We start from the raw sequence: 22035 nt of genomic DNA on the forward strand, positions 1-22035 counted from the left end.
GCCCACGCTCCTATAAAAGAGGGTCTGCTTCTCTTTGTGAACGCTGCGCGAAGCCTCAGAGCCAGGAGAAAGAGTTTCGGGACATCCTGCCTCTGTGCTTCTTAGGAGAGCCGCAGGGCTCAGACTTTTTATCACTCACTCCAGCTCGCTGCGTGCGGGCACTTCTCTTCTTGCAGGATGACTGCTTGGGACGGGGTGCTACCCTTTTACCCTCAGCCCAGGCATGCCGCCGGTTTCAGCGTACCGCTGCTCATCGTTATCCTGGTATTCTTGTCCTTGGCTGCTAGCTTCCTGTTCATCTTGCCTGGAATCCGGGGGCACTCGGTAAGGGGGTTACTCAAAGCTCTCCTAAGAGGGATTCTAGAAGAAACTCATTTCGCAGGGTAAGAGAGTGATATAGAGAGTGTTTCTTGGAGTCTCAGGACAGAGGAGACTAAGGAAGTTTCAGCAAAAGCAAATTCAGAAGTCTGGTGCTGTAAGCGACTCTGTAACGGACAGCCCTGGTCTAGGAATCTTGAGAAGAGACTCTAGCTGTCTTCTTTTGGAAGATGCTGTAGACAGTGGGAACCAGCCCAATACTGGTTCCAATACTGGTTGGGATTCGTCTAGGCTTCCGGTGCTGTCAGGATCCCCCCCATACCCCTCTCTCTTTCTGAATACCTTAGCACCTCTGTCTTGTGCTTCTGGCCAAGAGAATGGGGTCTTCTGTGCTTTCCTTACTGTGCTGAGTTAAAGACTCAGAGGGTTGCACAGAGGTTTCAAACACGTAGCAAGCAAAAGAAATTTCCACCAAATGCTCCCAGCTTCCTAAACCATCCTAAAGCGTACATTGTTACACGTCTGAGAAGACCTTTAATCTTTTTGTGTTGATCTTTGTTGGTTCAGATGAACTGGGAGATCTAGAAAAATCCGCAGTCCCTCTCCTTTAATCGACTACCAGTCCCTGGGGCCTCCCTCTTCTGGGAGAGTTGACCCCTGTCTGCCTGGCACTTCTGAATTCACTGAGCCTCACCGAGCAGAGATTGAATTAGTGGCTGAGAGCAGGCGCCAGACAGCAGGGGGTATAAAGGTAGCCAGAGAGTGCCAGGCAAGGTAGACCTGGAAGTAGGCGAGGGGGCATGGTCAGGGAAGCACATGCCCAGAAACTATCAGAAATGTCATTGGCGTATTGAAGGGAAAGCATGCATGTCTTCAAAAGATCAGAAATGCAGTGGAATGGGGTCAAGGGGGGCCTTGAGGATGGGTTGGGCGGTACCCAAGCCTGATCCAGTGTGTATCTTTTCCTGCAGCGCTGGTTCTGGTTGGTGAGAGTTCTTCTTAGCCTGTTCATAGGTGCAGAAATTGTGGGTGAGTGAATTGGGTAACGTGTGGGGGGGGCGAGAGTAGGGAAGAAAAGGCACCGAGAACCTGGGGTTTCCAGGTCCCTCTTCTACTTACACCTATTTGTAGCACCCCTATCTATTCTTTTGCCATGGGCTTTTTTGTTTGTTTTGAGACAGTCCCTAACTATGTAGCCCAAGCTGATCTTGAGAAGTGTTTAGTTGCCCAGGTATCCCCCCTGCCTCCACCACTGTGCTTGCCCACTAGTCTGCCCTTACCTCATTGCGCCAGGCTCCTCGACCTTTGTCTTTCTATTCCATCTCCCGTCACTAAGCCTCTAGCTTCCGTTTCCCCACTTCCCCTCACCCACTCGTCACTGTGTGCATCTCCTCCTAGCTGTACACTTCAGTGGAGACTGGTTTGTGGGGAGAGTGTGGACCAATACATCCTACAAAGCCTTCAGTACCTCCCGAGTTCAAGTCCATGTCGGTCTGCACGTGGGGCTGGAGGGCGTTAATATCACACTCAGAGGTAAGGAGGTTGGGGCAAAGCGGGCTCTTGGGGCCAGGAGATCCTGTGGTTAGGAGCTGAATGGCAAGGCTTGTTAAGCACCAGTTCTCAACCTGTGGGTCGCGACCCCCACTCCCTTTTCACAGAGGTCCTCTAAGACCCTCAGAACGCACAGATATCTACATTACGGTGCCTAGCAGTAACAAAATTACAGTTAGGAAGTAGCAACGAAAAATTTTATGGGGGGAGTCACTACCACATGAGGAACTGTGTTAAAGGGTCATGGCATTAGGAAAGTTGAGAACCACTGTGTTAGGGGACCCTTTCACATCCCTCAGGCTCAAAAAACCTTTGATCTTATTGAATTTGTGTTTCCCGGTACCACTACCTAAGCTATCTCTTTCCGGACAGTTGCTCCACCCTTAGTTCCCTATCTGAAACTGCTTAGTTTCCGTGTCCCTGGCTTTGCTTGCACAGTGCCATGACCCCATGGCTTCCCGCAGGAACACCAATGCAGCAGCTGAACGAGACCATTGACTACAATGAGCAGTTCACTTGGCGCCTGAATGAAGACTACACCAAGGAGTATGTTCAGGCTCTGGAGAAGGGACTGCCGGACCCAGTGCTATACCTGGCAGAGAAGTTCACACCGAACAGTCCTTGCGGATTGTACCACCAATATCACTATGCCGGTCACTATGCCGGGGCAACGCTATGGTGAGCCTATGATGGAGATGGGGATGGGGCAGGGTGCATGTGACTTGGAGAGCTCGGTCTTCGGAGCTGGAACTGCAGCCTCGCGGGCAGGATCCGCTGGCCATCTGCAAAACCCACGGAAACTCCTGTCCCAGCTATAGGAGGAGGCCGAGGGACAGGAAGGGGAGGCTCCGGAGCCAGCTCTCCTACGGGGGTTCCCCTACACCTTCAGCAGTCCTGGTCTGGGAACTCCGCTCAAGGAGCGCCGCCTTGCTCCCTCACAGGGTGGCGTTCTGCTTCTGGATCATCGCCAATGCGCTGCTCTCTATGCCCGCTCCGCTCTATGGAGGTCTAGCTCTGCTCATCACGGGTGCCTTCACGCTCTTCTCCGTCTTCGCCTTCGCCTCGATCTCCAGCGTGCCGCTCTGCCACTTCCGCCTGGGCTCCGCCGCCCTCACGCCTCACTACGGCGCCTCCTTTTGGGTCACGCTGGCCACCGGTGAGTACCGAGGGACGCTTACCTGGTGGTGTCCGGGGTGTGTATGGGATGTGCGCTCTCCAGCTTACAGAACGACTTCTCTTACTTAATCTGTTCGTCTCCATAGCAGGCAGAAGGTGGGGACAGGGTTTTTTTACAGTTGAGAAGAGCTAGTTTGGGAGGGTTCAGTATCTTGTCCAGGTTTGCATGAGAACTCGTGCATCGTGTAATACGCATCAGTTCTTTCTGAGGGTTGTGCGTATAGGAAATTCCAGGGACGGGCTCCAAATGGTGGCAAGGCGCGCGTTGCATCCCTGATTCCCTCTGTCTTTCTTCCCTCCGGCGCAGGCATCCTGAGCCTCCTCCTCGGAGGGCTGGTGGTGATTCTCCACTACACTCGACCCAGCGTCCTTCGAGCCTTACTGGATCAAAATGTCAAAGACTGTAGCAATCAGGCTGACGGAAACTCACATTTCATCCTCGACAACCCTCAACACAGACAGTCTAAGACTCCAGACTTAAATGTTACCACTCTCCTATGAAAAGAGTTAACTCCGGATTTCTATCCGTCCTTGGGATCCCACACACCTGAAGACAGTGTTAAGAGCGCGTGCCAGGAGCACAGCTGAGTCTGGAGGACTGCATACCCATGCGGGAATACAAGGGGGCGCCCCAGATACACCTTTGCTCTAGAGAATGGATTTCTCAGGAGAACTGTAAATAAACTTTTTTGTTTCGTTTTTTTTTTCAAAATTCCCTCGCCTGTCAATTTCCTTGGCTTCTCTTGGCCCTTGGAGTTACAACCTTGAGAAATTTGTAGAAGCCGGAGAAACACAGTAGGGCTCTGGGAGAGGCGCGCCCTCTAGTGAGACCTGAGAGGAACTGACAGGTACCTGCATCTTCCTGAGCTAATCCAAGGGGTGGTCAGTCATATTCTGCCCAAATCTCTACTGGCCAAACTGAATTTATTGGCAAAGATCAGGATTTTGGCGTTTGTTCACTAATTCTTTCCGGTTGCCTTCTTTTACGTTTGTATCTGAGAGCTAAGAAAGAGGTCAATAAGGCATAAAAATATAAATCCTGGGGTCTGGAGAGATGGTTCATTGGTAGAGCACTGTCTGCTCTTTCAGGGTATTGGGATTGGGGTCTTTGTACCCGCATGGCAACTTCCTGTAAGTCCAGTTCCAGGGTATGTCTGCAATGCCCTCTCCTGGACTCTGCGGGCACTGCATCCAAGTGGTGCACAGACATGCATGTTTAAAGTTTCTCACATCTTAGAATCTTACATAGCACATTTCAGAACTAAAGGTCAAAGGGAATGTGGCCCACAGTCAGTTAATGTTAAAACTGAAACATGATGATTGTTCTCTGACTAATGTGGACCCAGAGGTGGAAAAAGCTGGGGGAAAAAGGGAGAAAGAAAGGAAGGAAGGGGCCCAGACTCCCCCAAAGCAAGAGATCGATGCTGAGGGCATTTGATGCGCGACATATTTGCTGGGTGGAAGGTTGGCACCTTGAATCATTCAAGAAGGCTGTTACTGTGCATTAACAGCCACCCCTGTGCTGTTGCCATGACAACAGTTTATGGGCCTGTCGGACATGTCTTCAGAACCTTGGGACTTTTGTTCATTTATTTTTTGCATTAGTAGGTTGTGTCTCCCTGCTCTGTTACATCAACAAATTGGAGCACATGACACAACCCAAACCCACTTCCTGGGCAGTTCTGCTGGTTTTGTGTGGGCTCCAGTGATGCCTGCAGCCAGTCTGGAAACTCAGTATCCACCAGAAGAGCATTACAGGGAACAGTCGGACTCTTTGAGGCATTCCTCTTTAAGACACGTCTCAGAGGAAGCCTCTGACATGGGAATGTCCTGAGTCTCCGGACTCTCAGCTATGGACCGGTAGTGGGGGCTCAGGAGTCCCCCTTCTTCAGAGCCCCACTCCAACATGGGGTCCTCTGAGCTCAGGTTGAAAAGAGCCTTCAGTCTGTGAGGTTGCATCCTGTGGGCCACTGCCATGACCAGGCCAAGCAGAATGCACAGCAGTCCTGTGGGTGAAGGTGACACGTGTCTTGCCTTAGTTTAGTAAGTCATTCCAAGACCATCTAAGAGCACCAGAAGAACCCTCCGGGATGTCTGGGCTGCTGCCTTAGAGTAGTTGGAATTCATAGAGATGACTTAATGTCCTAGGGGTCTGTACTGCAGACATGGATCTATTGTCCTGAATTTTCACACTCCAAACCGAGTGAGAGGAAGAGAGAGAATACGACAGGCCAGGAATTGGGAGAGATGGGAATGGGAGGAGACACAAAGACAACATGAGGGAGTTGACAGAGCATGGTAGGAGAGTGAGGCAGTGAGGCAGGTTGACTTAGGGCATTTGGGGTAGTATGAGATGAGGACACACATGGCCTCTAGGAAGAGACATGAAAGTGCGGCTAGCAGATGCAGGAGGGACACACCACAGGAAAAGCTGGAGGACTTATGTAAAGAGAGTCAAGGGACAATGGATGTGACAGAGAAGTGAGCATAGATGAGGAGAGGAAATGGCACTGGAGAGAGAAAACTGGTGGAGGGAACCAGGAAGGATATGGCTCTAAGAAAGACCCTGACATCTTAACCTCTAGAAGCAGATCCCCACCCAACGACATGATAGTCCCTCCCCTCCATCCTGAGCCCTTATTTTTAGGGAAGGGTCTCACCTGTGGCTAATGTGATCCAGAAAGCAGGCCCATGGTGAGTGTACAGTACAGCAGTGCCCAAGCGCAGCGGGCAGGACATGAGTGACGTGGTCATGGAGAAGAAGAACAGTGCCAACAGCTGGAAGAGGCCAGTGGCCAGCAGCATGTGGCCACCATAAACCAGCACTGGCATAGACAGCATCACATTGGCCAGCAGCCAGCAGAGGAATGCTACCCTAGAGAGCCAAGAGGCAGTGAGGGTTGGCTTAGGCACCTCTACCTGCTAGAGAGGATTGCAGGGCGCAGGTAGAGGGTGTCCCGAATGCGTGAAGAAGAAATCTTGCCTGTGGGCTCCCCAACCGAGAACTAATGGTAGTTCCTTCCACTCAGGATTTTCCCTTGAGTGAAAACCAGATGGCTAGAAAAATCTGTTTCTGGGTTTAAGCCAGTAGGGTCTGTCTCAACCTGTATGCTCACCACAGCATGGCTGAGGCGTAGTGTCCTGCCAGGCGGTACTGGTTGTACAGGCCACAAGGGCTTCGAGGGGCAAACTTCTCAGCCAGGTATAGCACCGGGTCTGGAAGGCCCTTCTCCAAGGCCTTGGCATACTCCTCTGCATAGCTCTTGCCCAGGCGCCATGTGAACTCCTCATTGTAGTTGATGGTTTCATTCAGCTGCTGCACTGGGGTCCCTGAGGAACAGGGCAGCTGTGCTTAGTAAGAACCAGAAGACTTCATTGGACCATTCACCTCTGGTAGGGGTTCATTCACTCTAGGCAGAAGGCCAAGAGCTGGCAGCTGACAGAGAAGATAGCTCTGAATTTTCTTTCCTGCCATTCTCTCAGCGTCCACACTTCCTCCAAACTTCAGTGCTAGGCACACTTTAATTCTGTGCTCCCCACAAAACACATCAATACATCTCAAAGGCACAGGGCAGAGCCTTCCCTCCCTCACAAGTAAGAACCTCACCTGTGAGGGTGATGTTGAGTCCTCCGAGCCCAATCTGCAGTCCCACGTGCACGCTGACCCGCTTGGGACTGAAGGCTTTGTAGGTTGTGTTGGTGTTGATATGGCCCACAGACCACTCAGAACTGAAATTCACAGCTGGGATTGGGGAGTTGCAACTCAGGAAGGTCTGGGCATTACTGGGTTAGTCAGAAGGAGAACTCCAAGGGCTCTGTGTCTGAACTTGTCGTAATCATATACCCATCCACAGGCCCGTGTCTGACTCCCTACTAAGTCTTCCAACCGCTATTGTGGGAAAGGTCAGAATCTAAAATTTTCCATGTTCACACTCTGCTTACCCCCTTCCAAGTCCATTTAGGGACAGCCAATCGTGAAGCTGGGTAAGGAAGCAGTAACATAAACCATGATGGGCAAACACAGACATCAATTTAAAAAACAAAAAGGTCTGTTTTTCCTAATCACTGAAGCCAAGCAAGCAACTTCCCAGGCAGAGTCTTCCTGCTCACATTCATTATGACCCAAATGAAAAGTTAGGACGACTTCGAAGACACATCCTGCAGACTTTCCCTGGCTCACACATCTTAGGGTGAGGAGGATAAAAGTAAGGGGCTAAAACCAAGGTTAGAGAGGTATGTGGGCAGGATCACACCCGGAATCAGTGGCCACTACAGAGAAACAAAAAGAAGAGAGGCAGGCCACAAAGAGAACTTCACAAGACAGAGGCAACTGCCCAAGTCTGTGGCATTTGGCACTTACCCAGGATCACAGCCCCGATGAATAAGCTGGTCACCACCCGTAGCAGCCAGAACAGCCTCTGAGTCAGAGTGGGTGGGTTTAGTAAGTATAGCCCTTCTTCCAAGGTTGCCCTCCCTCTTTCTATGATGGGGAGGGGCAGCGGGCTCTACAAACTGAGCCTATCTAACACAGAATCATGCTCAATCTATTGTTTTGGGTGAGTGGAGAACTCTGCACTAGAGATGTGCAAGGTCGTGGCTGGAGTTTCTTCCCTGGGTCTGCTTCTATCTAGACAGACTCTATACCCCTCACTCTTGAAGATGAAGTCTCTCTGGGGCTGAAGTCTTAAGGCCTGGGGCTTGTTTCTTACTGTCTTCCCACGGATGCCAGGCAGGATGATGATGAAGGTGACCAGGGCAGTCAGGAAGATTGTGATAATAACAGCTAAAGTGGTGTCCATTGGGAAGGTTGGCTTGGGGCCAGTGTAGAAGGGCAGCGTGTGTCCAAGAGCAGCCATCTTGGTGGAGGTACACAGGGGTGTTGATGCTGCAAAGAGAGGCATTCATTGAGAGTGCTCTGTGCACCAAACACTACCATAGGGCTGGGGATGCAGCAAAGAATAAACTAAGCCAGGCCTGCCACCTCTGAAACCCATTTTGTTGGCGTCTTTTCGCCTTCACCCCCTTTCCTGTCATTCCACTGCCCTTCAGCTGTGTGTCTCCCATCTATTGGCTGTCACAGATTTAGGGTCTCGGCAGGCAGTCTCTGCTGGCTGCCCTTTGCTCCCTTCCTAACCAACCACTCAACCTCTAACCCAGCTCCATTGTTACCCTCAGGGTGTTTCCGTTTCTTCTGGGAATATCTGAAGAAAAATAACTCTCTTTTATTACCCCGGGCTCTAGCACAGGCAGATCGCAGAACATAAAAAGGACTGTATTTACTATCAAACAAAGCCATACGGATAGGAGATGGCACAGATTATGAAATGATTGCCTTTCCTTTTCAGTCTCCAAAGCAACAAGAGTCAAAAAGCTGCTAAGTGTACAGTTCAACTACACCAACATGGGGCTGATCCCTAGGCTCAGCACTGCCCAGATGCTCAACTGGTGATTCCAGAAAAACCTGAATAAAGTGTCCTTCAGGAGGCACAGTGCTGGGACCAGACGTTCTACTATCCCATGTATCATCAAAATAGCACTTTTCTTTCATTCACATCCCCATGCAGTATTTCAGCTCAAATGCTGGCTTGTCTACATGTTGCTTAATTGATCTTACAGCTTGTCTGTCCCTGTATACACTGGATGTTAGTAAAATGATACCTGTCCATTTCATCAGTGTGTAGACAACATTAATTGCAAGACACCGTATTGTTCCACAGTTCATGTAGAAAGTACTACCAAATTAAACCCTAACAGCCATTGATGGTAAGATGCACCACAACTTCAGAGAAATAAAAGTCATGGTTGAAAGAAGAACCCTAGAAATGTCCCAGAGACCCACAGACCCAGTTCCTGTCATTCTCCTTGGTGTGATCTGTACTAGGGTCTTGGGGACCCAGGAGACCTGTGATTTTCTCTGAGCAGGGGTGGTCTTGCTAAGTGGGAAGCAACAGTTGCTTTGGACTCACGCAGCTCCAGAGGGCTCGAATTCTGCGTCTGTCTTTTGGAACCTCACCTCGATCGAGTTTCACTGAAAAACAGAAATAATTACTTCAGAGGGTCTTTATGAAATGAAATTGGGTGTGGAAAGTGCAAAGAACACCATTGGAAACAAACAGGCAGCGCTAGGCTATCAGACAAAGAGGCAGGGAGACTTACAGCCTACTTTTAATCCTGTCTTTTGGGCAAGTCTTACAACCACAGCCTCCGTTTATAATGTGAAAGTTTTGCTTTCTTCTTAAGTATTAGACTCTTCCACCCCAAAGAAATCCCCATCTCGTCTCCAGCTCCGCAGATCTTCCTGGGCTCTTCCCACCACTGCCTCTCTACAGCTACCACACCATCAGCCAACCCTAATATTCTCCCAGCATTCCATTCACCATTGGACTGTTCTCCCAAGGCTAAATTCAAGTTTCTCCCAACAGAAATATCTCTCTCTCTCTCTCTCTCTCTCTCTCTCTCTCTCTCTCTCTCTCACACACACACACACACACACACACACACACACAGAGGAAAGAAGGGAGGGAGGGAGGGAGAGAGGGAGAGAGAGAGAAACTTTCTTGATCTCCACACTCTTTCTTTTTCACAGCCAGAATTTTTGGCAGACTAGTCTGTGTTGGTGTTTCCACATCTTTATCTTGTCTCCTTGACCATTGTTACCTAACTTTACTGAACTCTTATCTTTAGCATTACCTCACTAAATAATCTGAAGAGAAATTCTCACTTTAAAAAAAACCTTAGGGACTGAAGAGAAGAGCTGAGGACCGAGCCCAGGGCCTTGCGCTTGCTAGGCAAGCGCTCTACCACTGAGCTAAATCCCCAACCCCCCTAGGGGCTGAAGAGATGGCTCAGTGGTTAAGAGCACTGACTGTTTTTCCACAGGTCCTGAGTTCAATTCCTAGCAACCACATTGTGGCTCACAACCACTGCAATGGGATCTGATGCCTTCTTCTGGTGCATCTGAAAACAGTGACAGTGTTGAAACTTGCTCTTTGGTCTCACAGCACCATGTTTTCCTGGGTCTCCTGCCACTGGCCACCCCACGTCGGCTCCTCCTTCTTCCTCTCTACTAAACATTTATGCAGCTCAGGATTCTATCTTGATTCTCTTCCTTTAGTGTCATCGAGGTTTCCTGGGATAGCCAGGCATGGTGCAGACGCACCCCTGCAAACCCATCACCGAAGAGGTGGGGCAAGAGGACTGAGATTTTCAGGCTAGCCTGAGCTAAGACCCTCTCTCAAAAACCAAACAAAATAATATTTAGATAATCTTATCTGTTTCTGTGGCTTATATGTAGCTCTCAGATGTCTCCCTGATCTCCAAACTCAAAATGACCAACTACCTCGCGGCTCTTCCTACTCGGATGCCCCTTTGATGCCTCAAATTTAACAGGCTCCAAATGGAATTATCCGTTACTCTGCCTTTATTCTATTTTCTTTTCTTTTTAGCCTCACCGCCACCCATTAATCAAAGATGCCTGTCTCAGGACCACTGTACACATACCCTAGGCCCACGTACTTCTTGAAATTATCCACCAATTGCATTCTCGTCTGCCTCTTCCCACATTAGTCCCAATTCTCTTCCCTTGCCTCAAGCAAGAATAGTTTTTGTAATTAACAGATATAATCCTTTCTCTTCTCTGTCCTGGCTAAAATCTCATTTCTTACTATCAATAGAAGGTGCTTTGCGAGCCATGCCCCTTCTTCCCCACTCTGTGACTGACATGCTTTTTTCGAACTTCTTGCCTTTGTATGGGCTATGTCCTCTACCTGGAATGATCTAGCCTTGACAAACGCCCTTTTTCACTTCAAGCCTCAGCCCATTTTACTTCTGTGTGAAGTTATTTCCAATGCCATTGGCCAGTGGGAAGGCTTCCTACTCTAAGATTCCAGCTGTGTCTGAAGCATACCTCCAGAATCACAATAATTACCGCACTTCATCTCTTTGAACATTTATCTCCCTTTTAGACAGAGTCTCCTTGAGGGCAGAGATTTAATCTTCCCGTCTTTGTACTGTCTTCATGTAGCATAGCCTAATCAAACTCTGGATCAGATTAATGAATATGAATGAGTTCTTTCGGCAGGTGTCTCATTCTGAGTCTTCACACAAGAGGGAGCTATGCCCCTCGTTTACCTGCACTACACTTCTATTCCCATTAGCAGAGCACCACCGATTTAAGGCTAAAAGCTGCCCAAGAAGGGATCTGATGAACCTGACCTACATTTTGTAACCTCAAAGAACTGTCTAGAAAGCCTCTTCTAATAGCTAGGGTCTCTAAGAAATGTAAACACGTAGACCTGACTGCTTGTATTTAGTTGACCATGAAGCTTACTCTTAAGCTTAGCTGAAAAGGTAGAGTAAAGGTCTGTTACTTTGAGGGGCTAGAAGGATGGCTTGGAGGTTAATTAAGAGCATTTATTGTTCTTGCAGAGGACCTGGATTCAATTCCCAACAACCACGTGGTGGCTGGCAATCATCTGTAACTCCAGTTCCAGGGGGTCTGATGCTCTCTTCTGGCCTCTGCAGGAGCCAGTCACATACTTGGTACTCTGGCATATATGTCTGCAAAACACTCAGACACATAATTTTTTAATTAAAAGGAAACTGTTTTATGCATGTGTGTGTTCGTGTGTGTGTGTTGGTGTTGGTGGTGGTGGTGGTGGTGGTGGTGGTGGTGGTGGTGTGTGTGTGTGTGTGTGTGTGTGTGTGTACTTCCCATGGCATGCTCATGGAAGTGAGAGGACATCTTTGTAGGATTGATTCTCTCCTCTCATCTTTATGTGGGTTCTTAGGCTTGAACCCAGGTTGTCAGGCATGGGCAGGAAGTGCCTGCACCGGATGAGCTGTCCCCCTGGCCGAGTGACATTTACTATAAAACATAAGGATTTTTTATAGTGAATTTTTATTTATGACACCCAAACGGAAACCATTGTATTTCTAGGGAGGTATATGTAGGAAGAAAGGCTATACAATGTAGAATGCCTTAGGTCTTAGTTTAGATAGGGAGCATGGTAATACATTCTCTAATCCCAGCACTGGGGAGGCAAAGGCAAGCAGATCTTTTTGAGTTGGAGGCCAGCCTGATCTACAGAGCAAGTTTCACACAATCCAAGGCTATATAATAATAATAGGAGGAGGAGGAGGAAGAGGAAGAGGAAGAGGAAGAGGAAAGGGAGGGAGAGGGGAAGGAGAGGAAGAAAGGAGGCATGGATTAAGATAAAGCATAGAGTGTTCATAGGAAGAACTCATTTAAACCCAGCGAGGTGACTCAGTGTGTGAAGGTGCTCACTGCCAAGTCTGAAAATCTGAGTTTAATCCTTAGAAGCCATGGCAGATGGAAGAACTGATTTCTAACAGTTGTCTTCTGACATCCATTTCATGCCATAGGATGCATTCATGCATGTGCTCGAGCACGCGCACACACACACACACACACACACACACACACACACACCAAATAAGTGTGGAAAAAGTGAAAGAAGAACCCATATTATATATTATATTATACATTATATTATACATTATATTATACATTATATTATACATTATATTATACATTATATTATATTATACTATATATTATACTATATATTATACTATATATTATACTATATATTATACTATATATTATACTATATATTATATATTATATATTATATTATATATTATATATTATATATTATATATTATATATTATATATTATATACTATATGTGAATTCCAACCACAGATATTTGCAGAATAAGCAGATATCACTAACTTAATGCATCTTAGTCAGGACCACGTATTCTTAGCATTCCTGTGCTTATTTTAACGAGAGGTTATAAAAGTTTTGTGAGCATGGCTCATCTCTATTAACAAGATGCATCAAAGAAACAGTAACAAAAGGCCTTTCTGTATCTCACGTACAGAAAGGGCATTGTTAAACTTATTTGCAATTCTCCAAAATATGCATTAAGGATGACTAGAGCAAGTGATAGTTGCTGAATATAATTTGCCTTGCTTGGTCCCCCGTCCCCTGGTCTCTTGCTCTTCTGCTCTTCCCTTCCATGACTTAGACACTCCTTACTCTATATTGCCTGGCACAGTCAAGCTGAATTTCAGGACTGATCCTAATTTGGTTTCATTATTATGCGAACAGGGCTTCAGCAGGAAGAGAGCTACTGAAATAAGGAGCTGGGGAAACTCTGCTTTGCCAACAAAGCCTGTGTTTCTCTTGGGACTGTCTTTCTCTCTCAGGCTTGACAAGTGAAGTCTAACTGTAGAATTGGTTCTAATCTAGCAAAATCTCACATCAATATTAACTTTATCCCTTGGTCCCTTAGCTCACTACCATGACTGGGATACACATGCATTTTATACTGATGGACATAAGCAGTCATAGGACAATCAAACACACACCTACAGCCTTAAAAGCACAGCCAGAGAAAGGAGCACCCAGACTTTGCTGTGCCCAGTAACATAGACAACTATAGTTTTCATAGGGGCCCCTTGTGATGAGTTGGACGCTTTTGCACCGAGGAGGGCCAATTCCTTCACTTTGGGGTTCTATTTTCTCACTTGGCCTGGAGGGCAGCCTTTAGGTACTTACGACTTTCGCCCCCGTGTTCAGTAGTATTTCAGATTTAGTTACCTAGTCCTTACCTATCACAAGATGAAATGAACTTCTAGTGTTTATAGGACGAGTGGGTAAGAAATCAATAGTCTTGAAGACCCGATCTGGAACCTCCCTAAAGCCTTTCTCTGCTGCTCGCCCCCATCTGCAGAAACTGCAGAGTAAGGACTGCTCACTTCCTATAAAGGCAGTTTAGGTGACATGTCTAATATTGTCAAGCACTCTGGTGGGTGATGATATATGGCTACTGGAATGTGATAGTTTATTTCTCTGATTGAAGTAAAGCCCATTAAACAGCCCTGGCTGGCTAAAGGAAGTCTTTTTCAAGAACTCCTAACCTAGTCCTCCTTTCTAAGGAAGTTAGAGGTGTGTGTGTGTGTGTGTGTGTGTGTGTGTGTGTGTGTGTGCGCGCGCGCGCGCTCGGGGGTGGGGTGGGGTTGGGGGTGTGGTCGTGGAGTGGGAGATTTTCCAGTGATGTGTGGTAATGAACTCGGGGATAGGGAACTGATCAATCCAACCTACCCAGACTTCAGTTAAGAGAAATAAAGATTCGGTGTCGAAAAATCTTGTGACTTTTAAAGCTTTAAGAAGTTCGCCTTGTCTTACTTTCTTGTCAAACGTTTTCCTTCACAAATCCCCCCTTGATCTGAATTCATCTATGTAGACTCAAGAAGTGCGCCCCTGGAGGTCGGTATCGGAGCAGCACTTCAAGGTCTGATCTCACAGTCTCTGTACCCACCCGATCCATGGTTCCCTACCTTCCTTTCTTTCAGATACTGTGCGCGTGGCACCTGGCGCTGCTCGTCTTTGGGAACTCACAGCGATCCTGGTCGTGGGAATAGGTCAGGAACCGGGTCCAGACGTAGACGTCCTGTCACCAAAACCATGCACTTTGTCCGGAGTCTCTTACAATTCCCCATTCTAACTCAATTGCTGATCAGGTTGTGACTCCATAAACCCAGCCTGGTGTCGTCTCCGACTTCCATTTCAAGTCATTTTCAACTTTTTCGGCCCTGGCGCTCCGCCTTCAGACGAGGGACGGACTGGCGCACTAGGGCAGAACTCCAGCACTTGTGCCCTCTGCGTCCACCCCTAAAATCCCCTATTCCTACCCATGCCAGCATCCCGGGCGGCTGTAACACAAATGAGGCTCTCAGGAGAGTAAGACCTGGGAGATTCCACCAGGAACTCTGGTTACCCAGACTTACAGGTTTTGGGGACAGATGAATACCTTGCTTTGGCGCCAGGTCTGATCTGTAGGTGAATGTTGGGTAATTATCTTTGTTTTAGAGCCCCGACTGTGTGGGGAGGATTTGGGAATAGCTCTCCTGCCCCGCACCCCGTTTATCTTCCACCCTCTTCCTCAACTCTCAAGAGTTGGAACTTGGGGAGGGAGACTTGCCCTTCCCGCCTCCCAAATGGCTTGAACCCTCGGCACCCAGGAGCCCTGCATCCTACACGGTCTCACCTTTCATGCTCCGGTCCCCTTTCACGCGGGTCCCGCGCTAGCCTCTATCCCGCCCTACTGTGCCCCGCCCCAAAGCTGGGACGCGCTGTCCGCTCTTCACCCTCCCCCTCAGCCCCGCCCGCCCGGACTCAGAGCAGGAGAAGCTGCCAGAACCGAGCGGGCTACAGCGAACCCGGAGACAGCCCGGAGCCTATCCGCAGTCCCAGGCTGGGACGACCAGAAGCTAAGGTTAGATCCCAGAACATTTCTCTTGGCCCATGGAAGTGGGTGCTCCCAGGGAGAGGGCTCTAGGGGTGGGGACAGTGGGGAAAGGGTGGGCCTCCTTTTCTTCGGAATGGGAATGGTAGCCTCGTGCACCTCCAATCTTTCCCCAGAGATTAAAAGGGACCTTGCTAAGGCGGGAGCTAAGCACACCAACATTTTGAGAAACCAGGGTCAACTGGTCCTGAGAACGTTGAGTGACCTAGTTTGTTTGGGCCTAGAGGGTTTCTTGGCACCAGTGAGCGCATCATGCCAAGGAGACTTTGTTGGTCTTCAGTATACAGTTACTCCCTGGGTCTTCTGGTTGGAATCTCTGGCTTTAACTCATCTCCCTCTCCTTCCCACCTCGGGGCCAACAGAATTCTAAGACTCTGATTTGGGGAAAATGACCATGTGGACAAGAAACAGACAAACTTGTAACTCTCCCAGATCTGCCACTGCCTGGGGCTTCATTGTCCTGGAGTTGAGCCTTCATTTCCAGATTGTTTGGGAAGTTACCACACCCAAGTGGCTGTGTAAACTGTTAAGGGCTACCTACTCAGAGAGAGGTTATTGGCATGGCCACTCTCCTGAGTTTGTCCCCACAGTCTATCCTGAAAGCCTACAGGGTGTTAGGGATGGAATGATGTATCTACGTTTGGAGTCCAGGCTCCTGAAGACTTGATTGGAAGGGAAAGGAGGTCAAACTATTTGGATTAGGGAAGCACAACCATGGCCCGTCACTCTACCACCCCCAACACACCAGCTTCTGTTCTCTAGATCCCAGCTCCAAAGAACTTCTAGATAGATGGAATCCTGAGTTGGGCTGGGCAGGGTTTTCACACTTGTCTAGTAGGAGATGGGGGGGTGGGTGGGTGAGGTCACCTGCTGGGTTCTCATCTTCAACTAGATAGCACATTCAGGTGCCCTGGCTGCAGATGGGGCTTTCTCTGAGCACGTGTCTTTCACCATCCTGCCTCCAATCTTCAGGCTATCTTTAGGACATCTTCAGTGACATTTTGCCAGAGAAGTCCTGGCTTGAGTCCCCTGCTGCCTCTGTTTACCTGTGGTCCTATGTGTTGGCCTCTGGAAGGCAGGACTGAAACACAAGCCGCTGGTGTGATATTCCATTTGAGTTTTCTAAAAGGAGTCATAGTCACGCCTCAGCCTCTGTCCAATTTGCATTACACCTGTCAGTCTTCTTGGCTTGAATTCAACCTCAACCTCCTGTCAGACTCTGATCATTCTGTGGAGTGAACAGTTCTGGCACACTCCCCACCTTGGCTAGGAGAGGATGATAAGGGTTGGATGAGATAACTGGTTTACCTCAGATCCCACAGAAGATGAACAGCAGATCTGAGACCTTGCCTGAGTCCCTCAGCTTCCTCTTCCCATGCTGGGCTCTGGCTATGGAGCAGCCTCTGTGGGCAGCTGGACCAAAGCAAGGGTGTTCAGATACTCAGACACTAAAGTTCACAAGGGCAGGGTGGTCTTTGTTCTGTTCCTCACTGACTCGAGAGTTGAGGTCAGTTCCGTACATATCGTGTGTTGGTCAGTTATTTATTGAATGAACTAAAGACCTTCCGAGAGAGTGAGTCTCTTTCTTTTTGCTCCCCAAATCCAACTCCCCAGTCTTGATTCTTAGGGGCCTCACCTTATCATGATCCTCTTAAATACCCAGGGTTCATCCTTCTACCTTCTGTTGTTCTAGGACTCTGTTCTGAAGTATTTCAACATTTCATCCCCCATTACTATTTTCATCATGGCAGTCTACTCAGCTGTGGCCTGGATCCTCCTTTTTGGGATGCTGGCTTCTTTGGGTGAGTACAGACTAGAGGAAGAGCTGCATAGGATCAGAGGAACCAAGGTCCTCTGGCCTTTTCCAAAGATGTGTCAATCATTTCTGCATCCCCCACAGATATAGTACCCTGTATATACCAGGCACTTGTTTCTAGTTGTTGAGTAAATGGGCAGACAATAGAATGAAAATGGTTTCTAGTGTGGGTCCCTTTCTCTCTCCTCCGTCTTCTGTCTTGTTTATGAGGTAAGTTCTCCTGACGTGAAATAGGAAAGACTGAATAGACATCTAGGACAATAAAGCTTCCTGGAGTAAAATTGGACCCAAAGCTAAAAAGGACTCACCAATTTTTTTAAAATAAAATGATCTTTGGAACGGGGGATATAATTTTGTGGTAGAGCATTTGCACAGCACATATGAGGTCCTAGGTTTCATCCCCAATGTTGAAAAAATAAAGCACAAAATAAAATAATTTCATCAGAACACAGTATAACCCACAGCAATCCCAGCTTTGGAGGTCTGAGAGCTTTAGAATCAGTGGTTGTCCCCTGTAGTGTAGGGCTCTGAGGAGAGAGGACACATGATATTACAGGTTAGGGTCAAAGGAGCAGGCTTCTGTTTGGGTATGGTAGCTATGCCAGCACTTTGGAGGTAGAGGCAAGAGGATTAATTTAAGGTCATCCTCCGGTATGTGAGTTCAAGGTCAATCTGGGCTACTTAAGACTGTCTCAGAACAAGCACCAACAACAAACCTGAAAGTCTTTTGCACCTTGGGAGATGATAAATGAAGATGACTCTCCTGGTTGGCAATGTCGAGATAGTGATGCGGACTTCACACTTCTCCCTTGCTAACGCCACGCACATTTCAGTTCATTCCAGTACTCTCCCTCCTCGAGGCTTCATTTTCTCTCCCAGTTTGTGCCTCTTATCCCCAAGACAGACTCTCTCCAAAGGTTACTGCCCTTGGCCTGCTACTGTTCATCTTATTTTGGAGGTCGTGTGTGTGTGTGTGTGTGTGTGTGTGTGTGTGTGTGTGTGTGTGTGTGTCCTACTGCCCTAGATCCTAGCCAGGTGAAGTCATTTTCCTTCTTGATGAGTGTCTGTATGTGTCATACATCACCCACATCTTGAAAATCCTGTCTTTGGTCTGAGGACATTCAGAGCAATGGGGCCCCTTTTGCTTTATTCTGTTTTCTCAGGTGAGTAGAAAAGAAATCTAGCTGTGTTTTAGGGGAACGTGTCTGGCTGGTCACCTAATCTACTGGCCAAGAGGATTCTAGATCCTGCCTTCTTGTCCTGCTTCCTCAGTAACCTCTCCCCCTCCCCCAACAGCTGAGGGTTCCTCTTGAGCTGTGAGTTTTTAGAGTAGCATCATAGACAGGAATTGGGGTTGGAGAGAAGACTCAGCAGTTAAGAGCACTGGCTGTCCAGAGGACCTGGGTTCAATTCCCAGTACTGACACGGCAGCACATAACTGTCCATAACTCCAGTTCTGAGGGATCAGTAGTCCTCTTCTGGACATCATGTGTTACTTAGACATACATGCATGCAAAACACCCATTCACATAAAATAAATAAATCTTAAAAAAAAAAAAAAGAAAAAGAACAGGAATGAGATGAGTGACAAGATGTTCCAAAGGAGGATGGAATAACGTCATTCACAGGATCAGTCCTTGGTCTCACCCAAGAAACTGGCAAAGAGACCAAGGTAGAGTAGCAGTAACACGCCCCTGCCTCGGGGCTCTGCTTAGTAGGAAAGGCCAAGCCCCTCTTCCCATTGCCCCTGCCCAGTGATGGGTCACGGAATGACTTGTCCTTCCCAGTTATAGGGTGTGGCTGGTTCTTGTTCCAAGTGGTAGGTGTCTGAGGGCTGGAGATGATGTTTGTCCTGGTGTGTCTCCCGGGGACTTGAGACGTGAGGAGACTCCAAGCTTCTGCCTTCTCCTCTGGATTGCCACTGCTTTCCCTCCTCTCGGAGGCCATTCGTCAGCAGGCACTGCACACTGATGCACCATCTTCCACTCTGGGAGTCTTCCTCACTGCGTGCCTTGGAGTAGGCTTGAGTTTAGAAAATACTTCGCCCTTGTTTCTCCCTCTTATCAGAATCACAGGAGCCTTCCCTTGTGGCCTGCTTGGTCTCCCGCTGCGTGCACTTACCCAGTTACCTCCTTCCCTTTATCTTCCCACAGGAGCTCAGAATTCCGTTTCTTGGGAGGTCCAGCGATTTGATGGATGGTATAACAACCTCATGGAGCACAGATGGGGCAGCAAAGGTGAGGGCACAGTCCAAGGGCCAGTGTGGTGCTTACCAGCGGAGGGTCAGGGCGGCAAGTGTGGCAAGAGGCTATCTCGTCTCACTGAAAGCTGCCAACATCTAAGGCTTTAGGGTTCAATGTGTCGAGAATGCTCTTGAGGTACAGAGATTGCTAAGTGGTTTAGAGTACAGTGCTGCTCTAACAGAAGACCTGAGTTCAGACCCCTGCACACATTTCCAGCAGCTCATAATTACCTGTAACTTGGGGTCTGGGTATTCTGATGTCTCTGCAGGCACATGTACTCACATTCACAGACAGATGGGCAGACAGGCAGACACACACACAATGAGATTCATTCTTGTCTTTACCTCTCCTATGCCAGGCTCTCGGCTGCAGCGCCTTGTTCCGGCCAGCTATGCAGATGGTGTGTACCAGCCCTTGAGAGAACCCTACCTGCCTAACCCCCGACACCTTAGCAACAGGGTCATGAGAGGTCCCGCAGGGCAGCCGTCTCTTCGGAACCGTACAGTCCTGGGTGTCTTCTTCGGTGAGAGCTGTAGCAGGGTGGTTCTGAGGTTTTGATCAGGAATCTGTGTTTACTAGTGTGGGACCAGCCAGGAACAAAAGCCGTATGACAAAACTACACGCTACAGGGAACCTGAGCCCCTGGAGGAGCCATTGGGGGTGGGGGTGGGGTGTCAGCTGGACACCTCGGTGCCTAAGGAATCAGGGGATGAGACAAGATACTATGGAGGATCAGAGGTGGGCGTGGGAGATGGAAGAAGAAGTCATTAAAAAGGATAGGAACAAAGCAGATGGGGGCGGGGCATGCCGAAGTGAGGTCTGACATGAATCTTCCTTGTGCTGGTAGAGAATATGGAGAGGAATAGGATGTCCCTCCATTTGAGGGGAGGGTTGTGATACAGATTGTGATAGATTGTCCCTGGAACACTGTGGCTCCTAGAACATATGGGGAGAAGGAAGGGTTATAGTCGCAGCAGAGAGGGCACCATGGGATCGTTAGGGGGTCACAAGTTCTGTGACAAGGGGTTAGTCCTCCAGCAATGATGGCTCCTACTAGCCATGTTGGGTGTCCATGCTAGCTCCCATGTGACTTCCTGCTTGGCTGCCGGCCTCCAGGGAGGTTCCCAGCTGCATGTTAGAGCTGGTGCTGAAACCCTGCCTAGAAACACCTCCCAGTTACCAAGGAGAACGCCAAACTGACAATGACAACATCTTAGAGCAGGTGTAGGCACAGACAGGCCAGGAGAGACAGAATCAGGAGGGAATGTGGAGGTCAGGGCTTGGACTTGCCCATAATAGGAGATGACTATTCTGAAGCTTCGAGTATGGGGTAGGGGTGGTGGGGACTCCATACCTGAGGTGGGGAAGAGCATGGTCCCAAGCTGGCCCAACAAAACCTCCTGCACTATGGGCAGGCTACCACGTGCTTTCAGACCTGGTGAGTGTGGAAACACCAGGCTGCCCCGCAGAGTTCCTCAACATTTACATCCCACGTGGGGACCCAGTGTTTGACCCTGACAAGCGCGGGAACGTGGTGCTGCCCTTTCAGAGGAGCCGCTGGGACCGCAGCACTGGACAGAGCCCTAGCAACCCCCGAGACCTGGTGAGGACAGGCAGCCAAAGGCAGGAGGGCAGAGGGCTGGAGGGGATCTGAGGCAGGATCTGCTGGAGGCCTGGGGTCTGGCTGGGAAGGCCGGGCAGGATGAGCCTCTTGCCCACCAGCAAGAATCTGCCTGGTTCTCCTAACCCTGCTCATCCCTGCAGACCAACCAGGTGACTGGCTGGCTAGATGGCAGCGCCATCTATGGCTCCTCTCATTCCTGGAGCGACACTCTGAGGAGCTTCTCTGGAGGACAGCTGGCTTCTGGCCCTGACCCTGCTTTCCCGAGGAACTCCCAGAACTCTCTGCTCATGTGGATGGCACCAGACCCCGCCACGGGGCAGGGCGGGCCACAGGGGCTGTATGGTGAGGCTGTGGGGGTCCTGGCAGGAGGGCTAGGGTTGGAGGCACCAGGCTGCTTGGTGGTGGTGGGGGTATTGGAGGAGGGGGTCTGCCTGTGGGTCTGGGCTCCCCTGGCTCAAGCTGTTGCCCATCTCCTGTCCTGCTTCCTCCCATGGATGCAGCCTTCGGGGCCCAGCGCGGGAACAGGGAGCCCTTTCTGCAGGCACTGGGCTTGTTGTGGTTTCGATACCACAACCTGTGTGCCAAGAGGCTGGCGCAGGAGCACCCACACTGGGGGGATGAGGAGCTGTTCCAGCATGCTCGCAAGAGGGTCATTGCCACTTACCAGGTGAGTCATGCCACGGGTCCAGGGCGACTCTGCTCCCCCAACAAAGCTTCCCTGGTCCTGGACAAAGTCCCTTTCCTGTATACCCCTTTCTAATAGGGCCCTCCTTCAGGGAAAGCTAATGTGTAGAAAAGACTACTGTACATTATAGAGAGGAAACGCTCTGTTTATGCCAGATAATTTTGGATTTGATCATTATTTAACATCTCTCTCCTTAGTCAATACTGTGAAGAGCCTACCATTTGATGCTGTTGTTTTAAAGGTTTTCTCCCATGACCAACCTTTGCTGGTCCTCATGTCTACTC

General features: G+C 49.1%; 3 protein-coding genes across 9 annotated transcripts in view; 2 read left to right on the plus strand and 1 right to left on the minus strand.

Annotated features, from left to right (window-relative positions):
• The first annotated feature begins 38 nt into the window (after window positions 1–38).
• Window positions 39–3757, plus strand: Duoxa2 (dual oxidase maturation factor 2). Its single transcript, NM_001191965.2, has 6 exons — window positions 39–324; window positions 1290–1347; window positions 1717–1851; window positions 2334–2547; window positions 2811–3025; window positions 3353–3757. The coding sequence occupies exons 1-6, from the start codon at window positions 178–180 to the stop codon at window positions 3544–3546; spliced, it is 963 nt and encodes a 320-aa protein (NP_001178894.1). The 5' UTR covers window positions 39–177; the 3' UTR covers window positions 3547–3757.
• A 759-nt stretch (window positions 3758–4516) lies between these two features.
• Window positions 4517–15211, minus strand: Duoxa1 (dual oxidase maturation factor 1). 6 transcript variants are annotated; one of them, XM_039104980.2, is made up of 9 exons: window positions 15126–15211; window positions 14416–14528; window positions 9059–9073; window positions 7755–7930; window positions 7406–7463; window positions 6653–6787; window positions 6162–6375; window positions 5706–5920; window positions 4609–5051 (listed from the first exon to the last, which is right to left on the minus strand). In XM_039104980.2, exons 4-9 carry the CDS (start codon window positions 7899–7901, stop codon window positions 4798–4800), a joined length of 1023 nt encoding a protein of 340 aa, XP_038960908.1. In that variant the 5' UTR covers window positions 7902–7930; window positions 9059–9073; window positions 14416–14528; window positions 15126–15211; the 3' UTR covers window positions 4609–4797. The 6 variants fall into 6 exon arrangements, with proteins under 6 accessions (NP_001101237.1, XP_038960908.1, XP_006234919.1 ...); XM_006234857.4 differs by having other exon boundaries at window positions 9012–9073; XM_039104978.2 differs by having other exon boundaries at window positions 9012–9073; window positions 14477–14528; window positions 15126–15141.
• A 14-nt stretch (window positions 15212–15225) lies between these two features.
• The window catches only part of Duox1 (dual oxidase 1), a 35062-nt gene continuing 28252 nt past the window's right edge, over window positions 15226–22035 (plus strand). Inside the window, exons 1-7 of one of the 2 annotated variants that reach the window (XM_006234829.4) lie at window positions 15226–15353; window positions 17077–17185; window positions 19353–19436; window positions 19801–19965; window positions 20858–21045; window positions 21207–21408; window positions 21567–21733. In XM_006234829.4, the coding sequence (XP_006234891.1) occupies window positions 17128–17185; window positions 19353–19436; window positions 19801–19965; window positions 20858–21045; window positions 21207–21408; window positions 21567–21733 (864 nt within the window). In that variant the 5' untranslated portion in view covers window positions 15226–15353; window positions 17077–17127. Of the gene's footprint in view, window positions 15354–17076; window positions 17186–19352; window positions 19437–19800; window positions 19966–20857; window positions 21046–21206; window positions 21409–21566; window positions 21734–22035 lie in introns of those variants that run through there. The other variant, NM_153739.2, reaches the window with a different exon arrangement.

This window comes from Rattus norvegicus, chromosome 3, assembly GCF_036323735.1.
Source record: "Rattus norvegicus strain BN/NHsdMcwi chromosome 3, GRCr8, whole genome shotgun sequence".
In the NCBI taxonomy this organism is placed as follows: Eukaryota; Metazoa; Chordata; class Mammalia; order Rodentia; family Muridae; genus Rattus; species Rattus norvegicus.